Raw genomic sequence first — 21954 nt, forward strand, 5'->3', positions numbered from 1 at the left:
GCTCCATAAATCCTCAATAAAGCATCCCACAGTGAAGCACGTTGACAACTGTACTTTAGTTTTAATAATCTCTGATAATTCTATGTAGTGTATTATTAAATGTACCCAGACTATGGCAACATCATTGATTATGTGAGCACTAATGTTAGTGCACGAAGGAAGAGGTAATCAGAATAAAAGGAGTTATATTCATTTCATCTAAATTTGTAAGACAGGGAGGGCAAGGATTTGTCAAGGGACAAAGTCTGTAGACACAGAAATGTTATTTTCCATGTTCCACGAGGATATTACAAATTGAGTTTTTAAAAAGTAGTTAATAATATCTCATTGATTATACTGCACTAAACAAAAAGATATGAATAGTGTGGGCTGATTTTACATTTTATTGATACCCTATGTCTGTCATATTTACTGCATGTATGTCTGTTTACCAGGCCTGATGTGCCATTGGATTTTGCCATGTTATGGGAACGTTTGTGCAAACACATTTTGTTCTTGAAAAAACACCATGTTTTGCTGAAGGAAGAAGTAAAAGAGATGTTTGGAACGTTACTGATTTCAGAAAAAAATGCACAAGGTTGCCAGGTTAGCACTTATGATCATTCAGCAGTTTTGCTTACTGGAAATCAAACTGTTAATGTGTGCATGCGCAAATGTGTGTCTGTGGCTACAGCCTGAGGTTTTGGAGAAAAATAGAAATAAAAAATTATTTTTTTGCAAAGCCGTTTTAGACTTACAAATAGACATCAGCTGTCACAGTGGTCCCCTACCATGATTCTTGTGATCAGTGATCACTACTGTGAAAGTTTAATCTTTACTCTTTGCTCTTTCCGCTTCCCACTTGTGCACTGATAACAGCTATTTAGAAATATGCATACATTTATAGGAATAAGCGATATTTGTATAAGCACCATTATACCTGTATAGTAGTGGCCACTTGTACCACTTTACCCGTACCAGTTTCTAAACCATTATGGTTCAAGTAGTGCAAAAATTATTTAGAAAAGCCCCAAGGAAGCTGCAACTTTATCAGCTATCACATTTTTGTCTTACTCTTTTTCATTTTAAAAAGAAACACCAGGAAATTCCATACCAAAAAATCAGTACTTTAAAGTTGCAAGAATCAAGAAATGCCAAATTATATAACCACTTACTGTTGGTTTCTCAGGACCTCTATCTTATTCCATGTACTATCTATTTATAAATGTATGCATTTGTTTGTAATCTCAGCAGAAGAAAAATATATAATGTGTAAATCAGTGGCAATGTCTACATAGTAAATCATACTGGAAGAAGAAACAAACAAACATAAGTCACTAACCCCATCTGACATTTTTCTTTTATTTAAAAAAACCCGAGAATGTCAGAAAAAAATTGCCATTCTTAATCAGACTCTGAGATAGTTGAAAGGTGGTTTGGGAGAAGAAAGAGGGGGTCTCCGTTTATTTTCTTCATGGAATAAAGCATTTTAAAGAATTTCTTCAAGTTTTTCAGTAGGGCATCAGTATTCCCCGATCCCCCAAAATCCATATTTTAAATTAAATAGATGTGTTGTAGTGAAACCAGGAAAAAAAAATCACAAGCCCATTGTATCTCATTGTTCTCTGTTCATCAGTCTCTCTAGATTAATAGCTTTTCATAGTGAGTGATAGATTTTTTCTTTCTTAAAATAGCATTGTAATGCTTGGTATACTAAATTTATATGGACAATTTTACAAACAAGGCCATTGTGTACACTTTTAAAACTTTAATATATATGGCTATAAACCAGCTCCCTGTAAAAAGAGCTGGCAGTTTGATGGGCCAGATACTGCCCCCACCAATCCTACCACAAATCTCAAGTAAATGGGCTTTGCACAGAGCCGTAAGAGGGGATAGAAGAATAGAATCCCCCCTCCTGCCCCCCCCCCCAGCCTGGCAGCTTGGATTGGACTAGCTGTGTGGCAGCTGGGCTGTCACTGAGCCCAAGAGCTGTAGTAATAGTTGGGGCTCTTGCACACCCTCTGCAGGTAAAGTGTAGTTAGTTTCATACCCTAAGTGGTTTTCCCTCTGTGCAGCAGAGCATTGATGGTTCCATCTATGACTGAGGATTTCTGTACTTGCTGGCAAGGACACGGAGGCATTTGTCTGTATGTTGTGGTGACTTTTTAAAATTTGGTATTAATCATATGTAGCTGTTATGTAATGCTTTGCATCTGTTGATCACAAAGCTTGTTACAAAAGAAGGTGAGAATCATTATCCCCACTTTACAGATGGGGAAATGGACACAAAGTTACGTGCCTAAGCATCCACAGCAGGCTAGTGTCAGATCAACAGAACTCAGGTCTCCTGAGCTAGCCCTGTCTGCTAAACTGTACTGTTTCCTCAAGAGGAGATAGATCATTATTGTCATCCAGGATATCTCTCTTCTCTACCTTTAAATTATGAGTTTATAACAAGACTTCTTTGCATGAATCCACAATCAAAAATCATCCCTTTGCACATCACAGAGAGTAGATATATTATGAAGGGTTAATCAGATTTAGATTTGTAATCCAATTTTTTTCTTAGATGGTTCATAGCTCAAAAAATAAACTGAACAAATAATTTACAAATCTTGGTTTCCCCCCTCATTTATGCAGTTTCCAGAGGTAACTGTTTTTTGTTTTTTTTATTTCAGTAAAATCATGACCCAAACAATAATGTGTAAGATTTTGGTACATTGGATCTTTATTTTAAATTGTAGTCAAGGTAATTGTACTTTTAAAAGAAATAAGGATAAATTGTTTGGCTTTCAGACTTGCAGTGCACTTTGCCTGAGCAAGAGACCCAGTCAAGGGATGTATCTTTGAACTGATAATAAATATATTTACAATATTTGTGGAGCTACTCTTATACCTTTTATATTTGGTTATAGCATTGAGGAAGATGTTTCAATGAGGCTAGAACATTGAGTGTATGATGACAATCAGGTGAGAATTTGAATAAAGATAGTAAAGAAAAAAGGATTTATATTTAGAGTTTAGTAACATAAGAACTTTATTGCTCAACTTATGCACTATAATCTGTTTGCTGTTGTGTTACACTGGTACCCATCTGTGCATGCATTTATTTTTGTATTATATCTACTAATCTGGATAAATTCTCAAGGGAATTTATCTTCAGGATAGATTTACCTTGAAAACCTCTTATTTACAAGGAAATTGCACAGGACAATAGGCTTCCATGAAGTAACCTGTATGAATAAGGATAAAATACAAAGGCACGCAGCTCATTAAATACAACACATACGTTAAAGCTACTTGGATTCCTGGAAATATATAAACAACCCGCTATTAAATTCTTTAGAATAGAACACATTTTATGCTAAATTTTTATCCCGCCTCTACACACGCACCTGCATTTTGAAGTACAAATATCTACATGTTGAAAAAAATCAAATATGTGCACTCAAAACTTCCAAATCGGCAAAAAGAGGCAGGTGGAGTTGTGATTTAATTATTTTGCCCATTATATGCACTTAGGATTCTTAATTATTAGGACTTTAAGATTAATACAGTTTTCAGGCCATTTTTGAAGTTTTACTGTGCTGACAGATGAAGATTCCAGCAAACCATACATTGCTGGCTCCATGTATTGCACTGTGATATTTTGTCACAGCATTGCTAAAACATCGAAGAGCATGAAAAGCCCTATCAGCATTCCAAATGTGCATATAAATCCACTCATGGAGGAACCCTATGGGCAGAGTTGGGAATGCTTTAAATAAGCATCCTGAACTTAAGGAAATTCCCATCAGTCTCTGTACCCCTCCATCACACAACCAGCCAGCTCCTTATTCAACAGGCCTGATGGTCTCAGAAGTATTTGGCTGTGACCAGTAAGCCTAATTTCCCTTCTAGCATGATGTCAGATGTCGTGATCTTCTGTTCTGACATACTCTCTTCCTCTCCTTCCTCTTTCTCCAACCCTAGGTTAGCTTTGTCCTCTTCCTCCATATGGTCTCCTCCATTCAAAGAGCTGTGGAGTCTCCCTCTTCCTTCCTGCCTGTAGTGTTGCCCAGATTCCTTCCTTTCTCTCTTCTCCTCCCCCAACCCTCCGCATGTCTTACCATCCATTTCTTTGTGTCTTTCCCTCTCCCCGTCCCCTGCCATGGATGTTTCCTCTTTCATTGCCATATACTTTGAGAATACCTGATGCTCCTTTTGTGGCTTTAGGGATAGTTGTAGGGAGTTTTCCTCAGATGGGACTCTCCCCTTTTCTTTTGGTGGTCTTTGAGGGCATCTTGACCTTGAAACTTCAGGGTTTGACTTATGAAAGAAACTTTCTAAGAAGTATTTCTGATAGAGTTGTTCATACTTATTTACACTCCAGTAAATATAGGAACAATGCAGCTTATTTTAGAACATGTGCCATCTTTTTAGCCTGATGTAGATCCTACCAGACTTTGGTTATGAAGGCCTTTCTGCAGAAAAGCTGGAGACCCTAATAAGGGTGTGAGAGTTTGGTCCCTGCTGGTCCAAGTGTCAGCCCTTGTGCTTTGGAAAGCCATCCCATTTTATCTGGATTCCTAAGTGTAATATTTAGTTTCCATTTATTACTTGTGAATGATAATTTGGAATGGTTCAACAATACTTTACTAGAGGCACAAAAAGTCATAGTGAAGGAAGAAGGCCATATTGGTAAAAAAACAAAACAAAAAAACCCAACCACTTGGTTTAAAGAGGAAGTGAACGCCGCTACAAAAAATAATGATATAATATTAAATATGAAGAAAGGGGGAGTTGAATATAAATAAGAAGTTAGCAATTGTAGGAAATTGATAGGAGAAGTAAAAGGACATGAGAAATTTATGTCCAGTAGAGTTAAGGACAATAAGAAGGAATTTTTAGAAATATATATTGGGAACAAAGAGAATCTAACAATGGTATTCATCCATTACTAAATGGAAAGGGTAGAATTATTAATAATAATGTAGAAAAGGCTGAAGTGTTCAATAAATATTTATTATGCATTTGAGGAAAAAATAGATGACATAATTATCTCGTATGATAACATTTTCTATTTGTCTGCTATCTCAGGAGTATGTTAAGCAGCAGCTGCTAAAGCAAATGTTTTTAAATCAGCAAGTCCAGATAACTTGCATCCAGGAGTTTTAAAAGAGCTGACTAAGGAGTTCACTGAAGTATTAATGTTGATTTTCAATAAGTCTTGGCCCAATGTGGAAGATCCAGAAGACTGGAGGAAAGCTACTGTTGTGCCAATATTTAAAAAGGGTAAACAGGATGATGTAGTTAATTTATAGGCCTGTTAGTCTGACATCTAACCCGGGCAAGATAATGGAGTGGCTGATATGGGACTCGATTAATAATGAATCAAAGGAGGTTAATATAATTAATGCCCAACCAACATGAGTTTATGGCAGATAAATTTTGTCAAATTTGGTATCTTTTTTAATGAGATTACAAGTGTGGTTGATAAAGATAAATGTGTTGATCTAATATACTTCTACAAGGCATTTGAATTAGTACTCATGACATTTTGACTTCAAAAAACTAAAAAGATCTAAAATTAACATGGCACACATTAAATTGTAGCTAATAGGTCTCAAAATGTAATTGTAAATGGGGAATCGTCATTTGATGGGTATGTTTCTAATAGAGTCCCACAAGGATTGGTTCTTGGCTCTGCAGTATTTAACATTTTTATTAGTGTCTTGGAACAAAACATAAAATCGTCACTGATCAAACTTTCAGATGACACAAAAATTGGGGGAGTGATAAATAAAAAGAGGACTGGTCGCTGATATAGATTGATCTTGATTATTTGATAAACTGGGCACAAGCAAACAATATAGGTTTTCCTGTGGCTAAATGTATACATCTAGGCACAAAGAACCTACCATACTTTTATGATAGGAGACTTTGTCCCTGAAAGCAATGACTCTGAAAAAGATTTGATGGGATGAGGGGAAGAGAGGGTGAGAAGGGATAAAGAGCTCAATCTTACTCATTTTAACAAAGAAGGTTAAGAGGTGACTTGATTGATTAGTCTATAAGTATTTACATGGGGAATAAATATTTAATAATGGGCTCTTCAGTCTAGCAGAGAAAGGTCTAACATGGTCCAATGGCTGGAAGTTGAAGCTAGACAAATTCAGGCCAGGCATAAGGCATAGTTGTTGGTTTGTTTGTTTTTTAAACAGTGAGAGTAATTAGCCACTGGAACAACTTACCAAGGGTCGTGGTGGATTCCCCATCACCGACCATTTCTAAATCAAGATGGGATGTTTTTCTAAACATTAAGATCCAGGAATTATTTTGAGGAAATTCTATGGCCTGTGTTATACGGGTCAGATTAGTTGATCACAGTGGTCCCTTCTTGTCTAGAATCTGTGATGGTGCACATGTCCATCAGTAACAGCATAAAATATGTTACTAGTAGAACCTTTATGTCAGTTGAATTGCTTCTGATATAATACATTAGATTTGCATTGTGATGGACTCTCAATTGGAAACAAGTCTGTCTTTTCAGAAATAAAAATATTTTGTGACCCTGGCTATATAACCTAATTTATTTTTAACATTAACAAAAAGCAATCATTTAGAATTTCCCTGATTTGTGTTGATGTGCCTTTGTTGTTTTCATGTATTGAAATTCTGTGCATGAGGTTAATTTAAAAAACAAAATGAAACCTTCACTGAAAGTTATTTGCTTATGACTCAAAAAGAGCCATTGTGGTCTCTTGGGTAAATAGCGGGTTAAGAAAAAAAGCAAATGAGTAATATTTACCTATGGGACCTGAGTGATTCCAGTTGGAGCCATTTCATTCTCACTGGTAAACATATAAAGAAAGTCACGAAATCTAGGATTACTTCCATGAGACATTAGTCCAGATCCTTGGAGGCTCCCTCATTTATTGAACCATTTGATAATTAGAGATTGAATCTAGTAAGATTTGCAGAATCAGGACACTAATTTGCACGCTGTATAATAAAAATCCTTAACAGATGGAGGGAGGAAAAAAATGGAAACAATGCTCTATATTGATAAAAGGTTCATTTGAAAATACTTTTTAAACTGTCATTTGCTTGTGTGTGTGTGTGTGTATGTGTGTATATATATGTGTGTGTGTGTTGTGTTGTGTACTTGATTTTAAGTTTTGGATCAAATCCATTTTTGAGTTATACAACCAAAAATTAAAAATATGTAAATTTCTATTTTAAAAAGCTTTTAATGCTCAGAAATAACTTTTTAAAAAAAGTGCTAAACTTGCTTCTAGAATGTTGCTAGTTGTTTTGAGCTCGGAGCTATGTTTTTTTAGCAATTATAGCCTTCTGGGAAAATGTAGGTTTTAATTAAAGGTAGAAAAAGCAAAAAAGAAAGCTAATAGATCCTTAACTATAGAGATGTGAATGGTGCTGCTGAAATACATATGAATACACAAGACAGAATAAACTGTCTGGGGACAATCAATAATACTATACATTTAGAGCCTGAACCAAAGCCCATTTAAAAAAGTGGAAAGATTCCCATTGACTTCAGTGGGGTTTGGCTCAGGTCCTTCAGCCCCAAGTACATTGGGTTAGGTATAATTTTACCTAATCTTATTTTATTTGTGGTTTAAAACAATTTAGGTAAACTCTGGGCGTGGTCCGCCTGGCCAAAGTGAATGAGGAAAAATGCTTCAAAATCCAGTTAGTCTGAACCAATTTTAAAATACTGTAACAATATTTCTGGCCTAGCATAGGTGATGGCACACTGTATTTTCTTTACTTGATGGGTCACTCATCAATGACAAAACACTGATGATTTCTGGAAAATGTATTGCTTAAAAAAAAAAAGTGTTGTAAGTTTGTGTTAGGAATTAAATTAAACTATGAAGTAAAGTAACAGCAATTTAACTCAGAGATAATTTAATATCTAACAACAAATATCCTGGCAACAGATTATATTGTTAAGTAAAGATTAACCTTCATTTATGTTGAAAAAGAATGTAGTTCTGAGACTAAGGATAATAGTGTGTGCAGTTATTTTTATGTATTTATTTACTTTATTTATTTTAAATGCTGTAGGTTACGCTGTTATTGAGAGAGGTCCTTCCGGAAGAGTGTGATGATAGGTCAGCTATTCATAGTAATGAATCATCTTACCGCTTGCCATCAATTCTGAATGACAATGAGGAAATAAAGCAAACAAAACACGCTCAATGGCTTGACAGCATTGGTACACGGGAACAAGGTAACTAGTGTTAAAAGAGCCACAGAAACAAATGCATTCAAAGTTATTGTCATTCTTGGTGTCTCAAGATATATGTATAAAATGTAATACCAAAGTCTGTAGAAAACTGTGTGGATTACTGCAGTTCTGATGAATTAACGAATTTCTTTTTTGTATTTACCGTGGGGTAATATAACATGCTCAAATGTCCACTAGAAGTAATTATTATTTCTGTTCACTTATTTTAAATGAGCATTCTGTAATGATTAGATTTCTATTTTTCCTTTTTAAATGTAAGTTAGAAATGTAAGCCCTGTGTTGAGGTCTGTCTACCATTTATAAAACACATTTTGCCATATAAAAATTAGGTAAATATTGTTTACTTATAAACCCAGATTGGGGAATAGACTTTTCTTTTTCTTTTTTCATTTTTGGAAGTGAAAAATCCATGACAAAAAAAGCTGCATTGCATTTTCGAAGTTATGAATTGAATACGTTTATAAAAGTCTGGTTAATATCTTTAGCTAAAGAAAAGTAATATAACGTAGTCTCTTGGAATGACTAAAATATGGTAACTTGCTTGGTATACGTTCAGAGCATTCCTTACATGAAAGACTAAAAGAGACAGGCAGTTAGGATGCAGTCCTCTTTACAAAGCAAACATAAACAAACTGAGTTAGATCTCCTAAATTCCTGCTAGTCTGACCCAGGGAGGAGAGAGATACTTTGATTTAAACTAATTAATTTTCCAGTATAATGTATACTATTGCTCTTGGACCATTGGGCAAGACTGTAGTGTTTATAGGTTTTGGGTTTTGTTGTTGGTTTTTTAAAAATCTCATCAGGACTTACATTATTTAAGATATTTGGTTAGCTCACTGCTTTCTCTGGAAGCTACACAGAGACACAGTAGCATCATATTTGACTAAAGTTCACAGTAGGCTCTTCTTTTAAGAACCGTAATGGACAGTTTAGATCAATAAATAAGAGAGAACAAAAGTGAAAAATTAAAGGGAATATGGCTTAAAAGAAAACAAACCAGTCTGATCATTGTGGCTTTGAAATGTGTTTTCATTATTGTGTGTTCACATACAGAAGTCACAAGCTGGTCTGAAGATGAGAGCAAGGAAGAAAGCTTGGCAGAAAAGATTCCTATTACAGGTAAAAGTAATGGCTGCATAATAGCCTCAAATACAGTATTCAACTTTATTATATAATCAAAACATTGCATTTCAGTGGTTTGTAGATCCACTAATACTGAGTAAATTCTGCTACTACATACTGAGCACAGAGATTAAACATAAGATCATAAAGTACACGCTTATGTTAACATAAACCAAGATGGAAAAATAACAGTGCCTATTTAATTCCTTGTAATCATGTTATAAATTTAAACCATGTGAATATCCTCTGTCATTTAGCCTTTGAGGTCTTAGTATCGGTGTTACAAAGGTCAGTCTCCATGGGGAAGATCCACTAATTATATGGCAAACTACAGATGTTTCTGATTTGATTCTTTTCTTTTCTGTAGTAATTGAATGTGTATCATTAGAATAAGACCAGAAAAAACTGCTAAACAGGAAGCGCTGCTTGTGCCTCTGTTATAAAGGCTGTCTGGTAATTTAAACATTTTATCAATAAGATTTATCCAGACGTGCTAAGATCTTCCTGTAGCAGCTGTAGTGTGCTTGTTTAGATGGAATTTGAAAAATATCATTACTTTTTTAGTTTTAAGGTATCAATAGCATACACTAGTATTCAGGACAGAACTCTGTATTTGTAATCTGTCTAAAAGTATTACTTTATTTTGTAAAGTGTGGACTACTTCATTATAAATTCAAGTGTATGGCTCAATGTTTATGCAGGTGTATATACAATGATATGGAGGTGATGAGGCATACATGTGCATATACAATATTTGTTGGTGGTTTTCTGGCCTGTTTTTTTAAATATAAAAACAGTGTTCTTTCATAAGGAGAACAACTCATGCTTCTGTGGAGGTTTTTTTACATTTCTTTCGTGAACCCTGTTTTATAGCTCAAATATAAAGACTAACTCCTTGTATTCCAGGATTTCACTCTAAGAGTGGTTTCCCTTTATTAAACAAACAAATTAAAGGCATACTTTGATCTTTTTCCATTTTGGAGAGAGGGGAAAATACCTAAGCTTACTGGCTTTGTGTGCTGTTTTTCCTGTCCTGTATCCGAACATGGCTTTGTTTTTTAACAGAATAACTGAACTGAACTGAATTTTAGAGAGGAAAAAACAGCACACAGTTTAGGAACCTTCAACTTTAACAGAATTAATGTGTAGCCTCAAAATGACAAATGCACTTCAAAAACGTGAGTGGGTGGTTAGTTAAACCTACTAAGATCTACGTTCTGAGTTCACTGTTTCTCCTGAAAAGAGTGAATGATATTACTAACACATAGACCAGTGTAAAGAATGGTCATTTTCTCTATGTAATTACATCACTAATAACTCCTTGAGGAGAACACAGAATCCTGAATTTGCATCTTAGTAGTTCAAGAACCTTTCAGTTTACTTTTCAGTTTCTTTTCATTTTAAGGTACATTCGTTGTGAGGTCTGAAACACTTTGTACAGTAGATTCCTCTGGAGTAAAGGTGCCTTCTAAGTACCATCCTGTTTAAAAGACTCTCTTGATTGGGGTCCAGTCTTGCATACTACTGACCCAAGTGTGGAGTCAAAGTGCTAGCATCCAGCACTCCAGGGGACGCTGGGTAGATCAAAGACTGGGCTGCTGTGCTGCAAGTGCAGGCAAAAGCAGACGTACCTCTTTGTGCAAGCAGACACCCTTTATGTTTTTCTTATTAAATGTTCGTGTCAAATATAAACAAAAACAAATATTACTATTTCTCTCTTTGTGAAACTACTGAGAAGCTTTAATCAATATGCAAATACTAAAATACTGGAAAAATCATTTTAATAAATTGACCCCTGTGCTTTACAATCAGTTCATGCCGATTGACGCCTTGCTTTCCACGCCAGTTCCAGCGTGATTTCGTCAACTAGTGTTCTGTCATTTTCTCAGAGCATGAGATATGCCATTTGAAAGCTAGGTTACTTCTTTCAGATGTGATACATCTTCAACCCATGATTTGCCACAGGTTTCAGCTGGCATTTGTTGATTTCCTGACCCTTCGGTTAGTTTTTTAATAAAGTACCTGTAAGTTTTGTCTGTCTGCTTGTCCTTTTACACTCTGAGCTTTGTGGCCCTGAAACACTGAGCCCACTTGATGCCTAGACTAGAATTTTCAAACTGGTTTTACAAGAAAAAATTTTGAGCTCAGATTAACCTTTTTTTAATGGTTCATGTCTCTGATACTTTGTTACAGTTTTTCTGTACTACTTATACTGAGCTTAATGCGTCCAAGCTCAGTCTTGAACACTCAGTTCACCACTTTCCGATGGGGATTCATTGCAACACGGTGTTGAGACCTTAGAAGCACTTGAGGCTTTGGGGAATCATTGTAGCTCTTGATGGTCTTTTTGCCCTTACTGCCAATATTGAGTGGAGGGGCCTCAGCGTGTTTTTTATGAAGTCTGTGTTGAAACTTCATGACAAAGCTCCCAGGCAGTTCTTTTATTCCTCTTGTTCTGCTTTTGTTCCAAAATGTTCTCTTCGCCTTTGCCACCTGAGAAGGAGCGTCTGTGGCTTCAGGAAGATGAGAATGACTGCTATATACTCTAGCTTGGAGTCAAGTGTGATGTGTATGGGTGCTCGGGGTTACCCAGAGATAATTTGTTTTCATGAGGAGCACCTTAAGCCTCCTAGTAGTAACCTGAAAGTGCTTCATAGGATTCGTCTTTTAAACAGAGGCCTCAGCTGTTCTGCTCTGCTGAACAATTGGACCTAACTTCCCAATAGGACCAGCCAGTCCACTTCAACTATCCACATTGAATCTAAGATCTCCTAAGTGTGTAAATGTTTTGATACCATCAGCACATTGCCACACCAGGGTGATGGTGCTGAGCTCTGACTCAGTTAATGAGGCATCACTTCCATGAAAGTACCAAATACAGAAGGTACCATGTGAGAGCCAGACACCTTCCGATGCATCACTGTAGAAGCTCCAAACGGGAGCTGCAGGATACTCGTCTCCAGGTGTAGCAATGAGAGACGAAGTTAAGGAATCTTGATACCTTGTTGAGTGAACTGTTAAGTGCGTTAGGTTCCCTAGTTTTAGTATCTCAGAAATAATAGTACCATCTCATTACCATGAGAGCACCGTCAGAAATTGCTGGCCAGGGCACAGAAATCGATTCATCAACTCAGGCAGAGTCATTCTTTGTGCCAAGACCCTTTGGACCATGAGACTGAAAGTCTTTCTGCAGCTGGTGTAGATGCTTTAGAGTGGGACGAGGGGTATGTTTCTGAAGTTAATGAATGCTCTTTGGACACGGATGAAGCTGTTTTTATCTCTACAGCAAAAGATCAATAAAAAAGTGACTCTGCTCTAATGGGTTTGTTTTTCTAGCAATTTTTAAAGAAGTTAACTAAGACAAATGGACTTCTTTTAGTTACTGTCCAGGTACCTCAGGTGCCAAGATTGACTAGTACCTGCATGAGGAGCCCACTTTTAATGGGATTGCTGTGACTTCCCATCCTATTCTTCATGAGTTTGCTGGAGAACTTTTGAAAGGCGCCTTGGATCTCCTTCCCTTGTCCTGGTTGATTGGGGAAAAAATATACCTTATCTGAGGACACTTCCAGCTGTGTCTTCCTCTCCGCACACACATTCGTGATTGAGGTAGCTATTGCCAATGGGAAGAACAGTTGAACTCACAGCAGCGTGCCAAAACCCTGAACTTGATGATGGGATTTGTTTGATAATCAGGTTTACTATTCTGCAGCTACTACCAGGTCTGTGTGATCAAAGGGCAGATCAAGCTAGGAAGGAGGTTGTTGATCTGTCTTGGCAATAGGTAAAATCATACTTTGGTGTGAACAATAGTTATCAGAGCTGCTTCCAGGCCCATCAAGATAAATTTGGGGCCTGGTACACCATGTTCGCTGAGGCCCCACCCCTTCCTATTTCACCCTACTATACACTGAACTTTAGGGCTGATGGGTTAAATAACGGACATTACAGATGTTTTGGGGGCCCTGATTCAATTGTCACCCCTTCCCACACTACTTGTCAGAGCTGGCTGCTTCCTTAGGATTAGATGCCCAGAAGTATTCATGTTTGCAACAGATTCAGAAAAACCTTGAGGGCCTTCCATTCCTTTTAGAACATAAGAATGGCCATATTGGGTCAGGCCAATGATTCAGCTAGCCCAGTATCCTTTTCCAACAGTGGCCAATGCCGGATGCATCAGAGGGAATGAACAGAACAAGGCAATCATCAAGTGATCCATACTGCATCATCCAGTCCCAGCATCTGGCAGTCAGAGGCTTAGGGACACCCAGAGTATGGGATTCCATCCCTGACCATCTAGACTAATAGCCATTGATAGACCTATCCTCCAGGAACTTAACTAATTCTTTTTTGAACTCATTGGCCTTCGTAGCATCCCCTGGTAACAAGTTCCACAGGTTGACTCTGCATTGTGTAAAAGTAGTACTTCCTTTTGTTTGTTTTAAACCTCCTGCCTAAGAATTTCATTTGATGTCCCCTGGTTATTGTGTTATGGAAGGGGTAAATAACATTTCCTTATTCATTTTGTCCACACTATTCATGATTTTTTAGACCTCTATCATTTCCCGCCTTAGTCATCTCTTTTTCCAAACTGAAAAGTCCCAGTCTTTTTAATCTCCATATGCTTAATCATTTGTGTTGCCTTTCTCTGTACCTTTTTCCCAATTCTAATATATCTTTTTTGAGATGGGGTGACCAGAACTTCACACAGTATTCAAAGTTTGGGTCTATCATGGATTTATGCAGTGGCATTATGATATTTACTCTCTTATTATCTATTCCTTTCCCAGTTGTTCCTAGCGTTGTTAATTTCTTTTACTGCTTCTGTACATTGAGCCATTGTTTTCAGAGACCTATCCACGAGGACTCCAAGATCTCTTTCTTGAGTGGTAACAGTTAATTTAGACCCCATCATTTTGTATGTATATTGGGATGGTTTTCCAATATGCATTACTTTGCATTTATCAACATTGAATTTCATCTGCCATTTTGTTGCCTACTCACCCAGTTTTGTGAGATCCCTTTGTAACTGTTTGCAGTCTGCTTTGGACTTAACTTTGAGAAATTACGTCAAGGTTGCTTTTCAGAAGTCAATAGAGACTAAACCACTCAGTGTTCTCTGGGCTCGCAATGTCCTCATCCTTCTCCCATGAGGAAAAGAAAAGGCATCTGCTAAGATGTCCGCATTCAGAGCTGCCCGTTACCTCCAACTTTTTTCTCAGGTCCTCTGGCTCAAGAGCAGTTGCAGAAGCCAAAACAGACTAAGTCCCCTTTCTCAAGGCACCAGTAAACCAAATGGTTTTCGAAGGGTTCCATAGCAGTTAGCCAGTCAGCCATTCTCAGTAGTCTGCTGGAACCTTCATTTCAGAAAGAAGCTTCAAGCTGTCTGCCTCTGATGGCCCTAGTTATGATGGATGCCTCACACTTTACCCTGCTCTTCCTCCTGGAAAAACTGCTGTGCATCTGTCAGGAAGTGATGCTGCATGAAATCAAATCTCTCCAAAGAGAGAGTGCCTCTCTGGGTGGCAAACCCTGCGTTGTGGAGAAGATGTGAGCAATTCACCTGCCCCTCCCTGATAGTAGAAGTGGGCTTTTTAAACCCTTCTCGAAAGGAGAAAATTGAAGGTTTTTACATGGAAAGTCATTTTCCTGAGAGCCTTGACTTAAGCTCACAGAGGGCCATGTTATAATACCCTTCTACTAAGTAGCTCCTTACTCCACTTGGGCTTCAGAAGGACTACTTATGGCATAAGGTATTATACAGCATGAGCAAGCGAATCACAGCCTGGCCCAGAATGAGTAAACGTTTGGGTCTAATAGGGGATATCTCCACTGCAAGAAAAGACCTGCAGCATGGCCACAGCTGGCTCAGGTTAGATGACTCAGGCTCATCGAGGTAAAAATTGCAGTGTGGATGCTCTGTCTCAGGCTGGAGCCCAGGCTCTAAAACCCTGTGATGGGGGCAGGTCTCAGAGCTTGGGCTCCAGCTCAAAGAGCAATATCTACACTGCAGTTTTTAGCCCCGCAGCCCAAGGTGGCCAGGTTCCGAGACTCGGTGCTGCAGGTTTTTTATTGCGGTGTGGACATACCCGTAGTGACTGATCCATATTATATCAGGTTGTAGAAGGATAAACTGGTGGATGCTATGGAGTCATCCTCCATTCTAGTTTCTTGCCTAAAGATTTTCACCTTAGAGAGACTGTCAAATATAGGCTTTGTACTTTTTTTTGGTGGCTGCTTTATGAAGCATATAAAAGGCTTGAAACATAGAGAATATTAAATCTGTTGTTTTGGTTTTGCTGGAGGACTGCATGGAGGTCTTGTTTGTGCCTTGTGAGCCAACTCTGCGCCTAATTGAAGGGCCAGGATTGTTCAATCTTTAACAAAGATAGCGTCTCTCCCAAATGTTTGATTGTGTCTTTGAGTTAAATAGATATTAACAAAGATTCAAAGAGTTTGAATATAAATTACTTCCTGATTCCAGTCATCAGATTTTACTTGTTGGCATCTTGAATGTCATAATCCTTCTGTTCTCCAGGTATCTTTACAGTCTTCCCAGATAGAGTAAAAAAGACCTGAATTTCTAACGTAAGAATAGGCAGGGGGAAAAAAATCTTTTAAAAAAATAATAATTTTTTTTAGGCCTTCCTCTCACATCCTAAAGAAGATAAAAGGGCACAAATCCAGTTTTGTTTTGCTTTTCAGGTTGCCTTTAATGAGCCAGTCATCCTGCCAACTTTTTTCCCATGCCTGCACATCCTTCTTGGTGAGGGCCTTCTTTGAACGTGAAGTTAAAAGGTTCCTGGGGGTTCCAGTTGGAGTGGACTAATAAAGGCTTTAATAAGTCTTTCCAACTTTTTTTGTTTCATTTGGTATCATTTCACTGGGAATCGCTGTTATGAAAAGGTTCATGTGTAAATGACTGCGGATTGCATTTTTTTACTGTTGTGCTCTGACAGTCCTGCAGTGGAAAGGTCAGGTCACACATGCTATCTAGAGAAGTTTTACCTGCTAGCTGCAGGAGTGTTTTGGTACAAGGCATGCAGGTCTTCCTTCGTATGTTTGAGAAATGCTGAAAGTATGAGCTTAGTTTTGAAATCTAGGCAGAAATGCCTGTTAGATCTTGCAGTCTTCTCCCAGGTGTTTTTTTTTTTTCCTTTCTCTTGGGATTTTTTGAATTGGCCAATCTTTGAAAGTTTTTGCTTTTGTGAGAGCATGTCCTTTAAGCTTTGGCAGTTTATGCTTCTTGTTATGATTAGAGGTATCTTATATTTCTCTTCATTAAAATAAAAAACCCAAACAGACACTTTCATGTTTCTTTTTTGGGTATTGGCCTGCTTTTGGACACTGTTGAAATGTTTTATCAGTGTTTTAACGCTGAGATTTCCTTCAGCTCTATATTCTCCAGAGAGTGAATCCTGTGATTGATATTTTTTTAAAAAGGGGAAATTATTTTCCTCTAACTTTTCCTCTTTGAAGGTATCACATAAGATTCTTATTTGCGGACCCATTTCCCATCAGAGATTTGGAAGTATTCTCACCCTGTGTGTTTGCCTCTCTCCCTGCCTCTGTATTAAGGGAATTTAGTGCTTGTAAAAGGGTATTGGATTGACAACACAAAGTGCTCCCCACAAAACAGCACAGACAGACAGCAGCTACAGGCATTGAGGAGCACACTTCTACCAGGGTTAGGGTAGATAATAGTGTGTGGCGATTTAATCCTTGACCACACTTTTGAGACTACCAAAAATGTAACAATCACAATCAGCTGTGGTGGTGGAGGTTATTTAGATTGCGTTTGTGTAGTACCTAGCAAAGCGGAAGCCCAATCAAGACCTCAAGTGCTACTGTAATATAAATAATAATTATAATAGTATATACGTTGTTATAGATCATTATATATGATCTATAATCATTAACAAGGTAACTAAAGCTGTAAGGTTTGTCAGTGGTTTCCGATAGTGTTCATTTCAAGGGATGATTAACTTTGAAGGTGACTATTTAGATATCAGGATTCCTAACTGACATTGACCAAAGCATGCAAGAAAGGAGAAAGATAATCATGTTACCAAGAAGAACTATTGTAAGTGATATTTCATTTGGATACCCCAAAGGGGTGGAGATTGGTGTGTGGACACAGCTTGCTGAAATACCACTGCTTTCCCCACACTTCTCCCCCCGCCCCCTGTTTTACCTGTGTTTGTGTATAGTTTTAGTTAATGTTATTGCACAGTAGTGATGACCCCCATACACACCCTGGCTTTGCTGATCTAGTTTACCGTTTTATGGTAAGTATGAGTGAGGGTCGGGAAGTGTGTGTGTGTTTTTCTGAGAGATTGTGTTGACTTGTGCAGGCGGTGAATGGGGGCGGGTGCTGCAGTGAGGGGCTACTTGTGTTTGGGATTATTGTGAGTGGTGGTGGTATGTGGGTGGTTTTGAAAAGCTATGGCAGTTTATTCTTTCCCCGTGGTCCTAATCATGTTGTCCTGGTGTGTGCCTGAGGGATCTCCACTTCTCACGTACAAGGAAGGAGGGATTGGTGTCAGCCACTTCTGCAGCAGTGTGCCCCACCACCCTGCTCTGTGTGGGATCAGGAATCTGCACAAGGGGAGTGGCAAGCAATGAACAGGTACAGCTGGAGGATATGAACTTTGTTCCCCACCTGGGCCTCCATAGTTACACCAGAAAGGATAGGACAGCCCTAACCTTCCGCAGCCTTCCTCACTTTAAAGGGGGTCTTGGGGAAGCGATCAGTTGAGGAGGTCCTGGTAGTGTGGCTTCATTGGTGTGGCAACTGACAGACTCAGGGCTCCAGGGATCCCATGTCAGGGCTGAAGCACAGAGCCTATGGAGGGGTGATCCCTGGCCTCCATGGAATCCCCAAGCATCAGTAGTCTTTGAATTCTGTTGGGGACAGAACATATATCCCACTCCTTCACCCCACACCTTACAGAACAATTTGGAAATAATTCCTTGTGGAGATGCTCTGTTTTCCTCCCCATTTTGCCCTTTCATGGATTTTTCTTTTGTGAAAAGTTGTCTTTTGGCACTATGGTAATTAAGTATTAAAGTTGTACAATTAAGCACTGAAAAGGCAGGAGAAGCAAAAGTGAATGTGCAGCCTTAACTCTGTCCCCTGTGTGTGTGTCTGTATGCTTAATGATACTCTTTAAATTGGTGGTTGCATATTACCTAAGATACACACACATTTTAAGTTTCTAAAAAATATTGTATTTAATGGTTTAAGAAAAAGCATGCCATTCCATCATTAAAGGCACCATTGTAGTGCAGATCGTTGAGTGCTCTTTTTAAATTTTTGCTTTTGTTGACTTTTGAGTGCTGTTCAGCCTAGTGTTATGTTAGGACAGCTTTTTGCATTTAATAAGATTTAATTTAGTTGAGGGATTTCTGTAGCATGATATCATTACTCTACTAGAATTAGAGTTTTAGCCCAAGAGAATAGCACAGAATTTGGTTTTATATAGTGTTTCATACTATCCCAAAGCTTCCTTTACTGTACACAAACTGTTTTACAATACAGTGAATAAGAAACCTATTGGGACAATGATTATGCTGGAAAATATAGCAACCCTTACCTGTTTAGCAGTAGTCCACATGTAGCCTTAGATATGATGATCTGTTTTACTGGGGGAGTGTGATTGCCAGCAGTGGATTATTTTCCAAGGGACAATATTGAACTAAGCCATAATTCTATCAGGAATGCAACAATTGAGTCTTTTTCTGGCTGCTGTTAGATTTTGTGCCTTTACATTGCATTGATTACTGATGTTTTGTCACAATGATGAAACACTACAAATGAATATAATTATTACTACTTACTTGCACTGCGATAAACCCTGTTGGCTAGGGATCAAGGCCACATTGTATTAGGCGCTTGTAATAAGACATTTCCCGTAACAGCCTACAGTATTGGCATATGACAAGAGACAGGTGGATTCCACAACCAAGTGGGGGTTAAGATGAGGTGTGAGCAAAGTGATCATGTTTATATAATAAGCATCAGCAACTGCCTGCCTCCCCTCCTCCCGTCAAATGTTTTGTAGGCATCGCAGCAGAGATGAGTTTTAAGGAAGGATTAGAAGAAAGATCACGTAGTGGATTTAGATTAAGATTTAGATTTTAAAGGGACTTCTCACATTCGTAACGGGTGGGATGCAAGAAAGTACACACTTGCTTGTGGAAAATATGGGCAATGAAAGCTGGTATCAGTAGGGCAAGAGTGGGGATTGATGGCACAATATTGTATTAGAATTGAAAAGCAGGGCAGAGCTAAGCTATGAAGGGTCTTAAGGGTGAAGGACAAATAGTTTGTGTTTGATATGATGGAGAAGAGGAAGCCAATGAAGCGATGCAAAGAATGGCTGAAGGGTCTGGTGAGGGTGGTAAGATTGCAAGTGCTGATGCTAGAGCAGTGCAGAAGGCAGTACTCAAGATGTGAGATGTTCAAGGTCTGGACTTGAATTTTAATAGTGTGGGCAGAAAAACGAGACTGGAATTTTGAAAGGTTGCACAGGAAGATGGAGCAGCAAATAGAAGTGGCTTGTATGTGTGGATAAAAAGAGATATGCAAGTCAAAGATGAAGCCCATCTGACAACCCTTATGAGACAAGAGAGGGGAGGAGATGGGTGGGAAAAGAACAAGGGCTCATTTTTGACTGTATAAAGTATCAGTTCATGGCTAGACATGATGATGAGATATTAAAGACTGGTTGAAAAGAGTTTGAGCAGATGGAGGGAGGTTTGGAGCAGAGAAGTAGATTTGAGTCATCAGGGCAAACATTGTGGTTGAAGCTATAGTTGCAGGTATCCTCCAAAGATGAGGTGCGAAAGCTTTAAAGGAGGGAGCCTAGGATGGAGCCATATGGGACTCCCACCAAAAGAGAGAAGGAGTAGATGAGGACCCACCAAATGAGACACTGAAGGAGCAATGAAAGAGGTGGGAGGAGAGCCAGAAGATGGTAGAGTTGCAAAAGACCTCTGCTCCTCTCCCCCATTTGCTCCTTGGCATTTAAAAAGTTCCTTTGAACCTGGATAAGTGTTGGGGTTTCTTTGCAGAATTTCAGCCTGAAATGAGGGAAATTCTAGGTCTAGCACTCCATCCTTCCCCAGCACTCATACCAAATCTTCTAAGAATGTCCAAAAAGCATATTTACCCTAATACGTAGTGCTCGCTGACCTGTGGTGGTGATACAATGATGCTAATATAGAAGTAAAGGTCTTCATGGGAAAATGTAAAGATTTGAACTCATCCTACCTATTTATATCCTGCTTGCTCAGTATGTGGTTAAAGCTGACGTTAATGTCCCTGGCTACTGCTGTTAGATGATGAACTGCCGGGACTACTTTTTATTAGAACTTCAATAGGGGTTAAGAGATCTGGAAAAATGACACTCTGAGCTGCAGTTGCCTTGCTGGTGAGAATAGTTAATTGAGCAATCAGAAGTCTTCCCTCCCGTCCCCCCAAATCTATATTCCATGGATGCACATGGTTCTAATTTTCAGCCCTGCCTACTGTAGTCACATAAATCTGAAAATCAGGGCTCCAATTTGGCCACTGAATAGCAGGATGGCATAATGAGACCTCTCTCAAGCTACTGCCTTATTCTGCTGAATCTTAGCTTTCATATATAAAACAAAACCAAAGGAAGTCTCTAGCTGTCAGGGTTGCAAAGAAAACTTCAAAAAACTGAAAATAGTGTAAGAGCACCCAAGATCTCTATGTGAGTCTGCAGAGAACATGCAACAATAGCTCAGGGAGGTGTGAACTGCCTCAGTCCTCTCAGTGAGATGTTTGCTCAGATGCCCAGTGACATTAATTATTTACGTAAGAAAGGCGAGAAGGGCATCACAGATTTGCACTATTTACTGCGAGTGGTCTTATTTTGGTGCCACAGTTAGGCTAGCATCTGGGAGAGACCACCACATATTTTCCCCCCAGCTCCAGGAGGCTAGTAGAGCCCATGGACCTATTCATGCCACACAGATTGAGAGGCAAGATCAAGGAGCTCAGAGGACATGCCCAGTCATATTTTGCATATCTGCATGACCTACTCTCAGGGGCATTGAATTCGATAGAGTGGAGCTTATTTCGTGGGCAGAGCACCACCTTTTATTTCTCTATTGGCTCTCTGTTGAAAATACACCCCATTAGTTCCCATAAACAAGGCTTGTCTACAATGTTTGCTGCATGGGCAAGATTTGTTGACTCTAAAAGTCCTTAAGATCATACTTTTTAATTTAAAAAAAAAAAAGCCAAAATCTTCAGTCTGTTTTTTCCCCTGTGCTCTTTAGAAATCAAGTGATTCCACTGAGACCTAACTCATCCAAATTGGATGAAAATTGTTGTAATACTTCACTGCTCAAAGAAACATATAAATAAACAACTTAACATTATAAAACTTTCCAAAATAAAAGCCCTCGTTCCTTGATGCGTGCCTGTCTCCATTCCAGTACTACTGCCTGCCGCTCTAGCTGCTTTCACTCTCATCCAGGAGCTCCTCTTTTGATCTTGCACGGGTACATGTGCTTCTCTGCATGTGTTCCTCAGTGTTTCCCTTGCAGCAAAGTTT

The 21954-nt window shown here is 38.6% G+C and overlaps 1 protein-coding gene across 1 annotated transcript in view; it reads left to right on the forward strand.

Moving 5' to 3' along the window:
- The window catches only part of KIZ (kizuna centrosomal protein), a 77886-nt gene that overhangs the window by 40359 nt on the left and 15573 nt on the right, over nucleotides 1–21954 (forward strand). Inside the window, exons 8-10 of the mRNA XM_032790842.2 lie at nucleotides 435–585; nucleotides 8056–8221; nucleotides 9296–9361. Of these exons, the coding sequence (XP_032646733.2) occupies nucleotides 435–585; nucleotides 8056–8221; nucleotides 9296–9361 (383 nt within the window). The remainder of the gene's footprint in view (nucleotides 1–434; nucleotides 586–8055; nucleotides 8222–9295; nucleotides 9362–21954) is intronic.

Source organism: Chelonoidis abingdonii, chromosome 3, assembly GCF_003597395.2.
Source record: "Chelonoidis abingdonii isolate Lonesome George chromosome 3, CheloAbing_2.0, whole genome shotgun sequence".
Taxonomy (NCBI): Eukaryota; Metazoa; Chordata; order Testudines; family Testudinidae; genus Chelonoidis; species Chelonoidis abingdonii.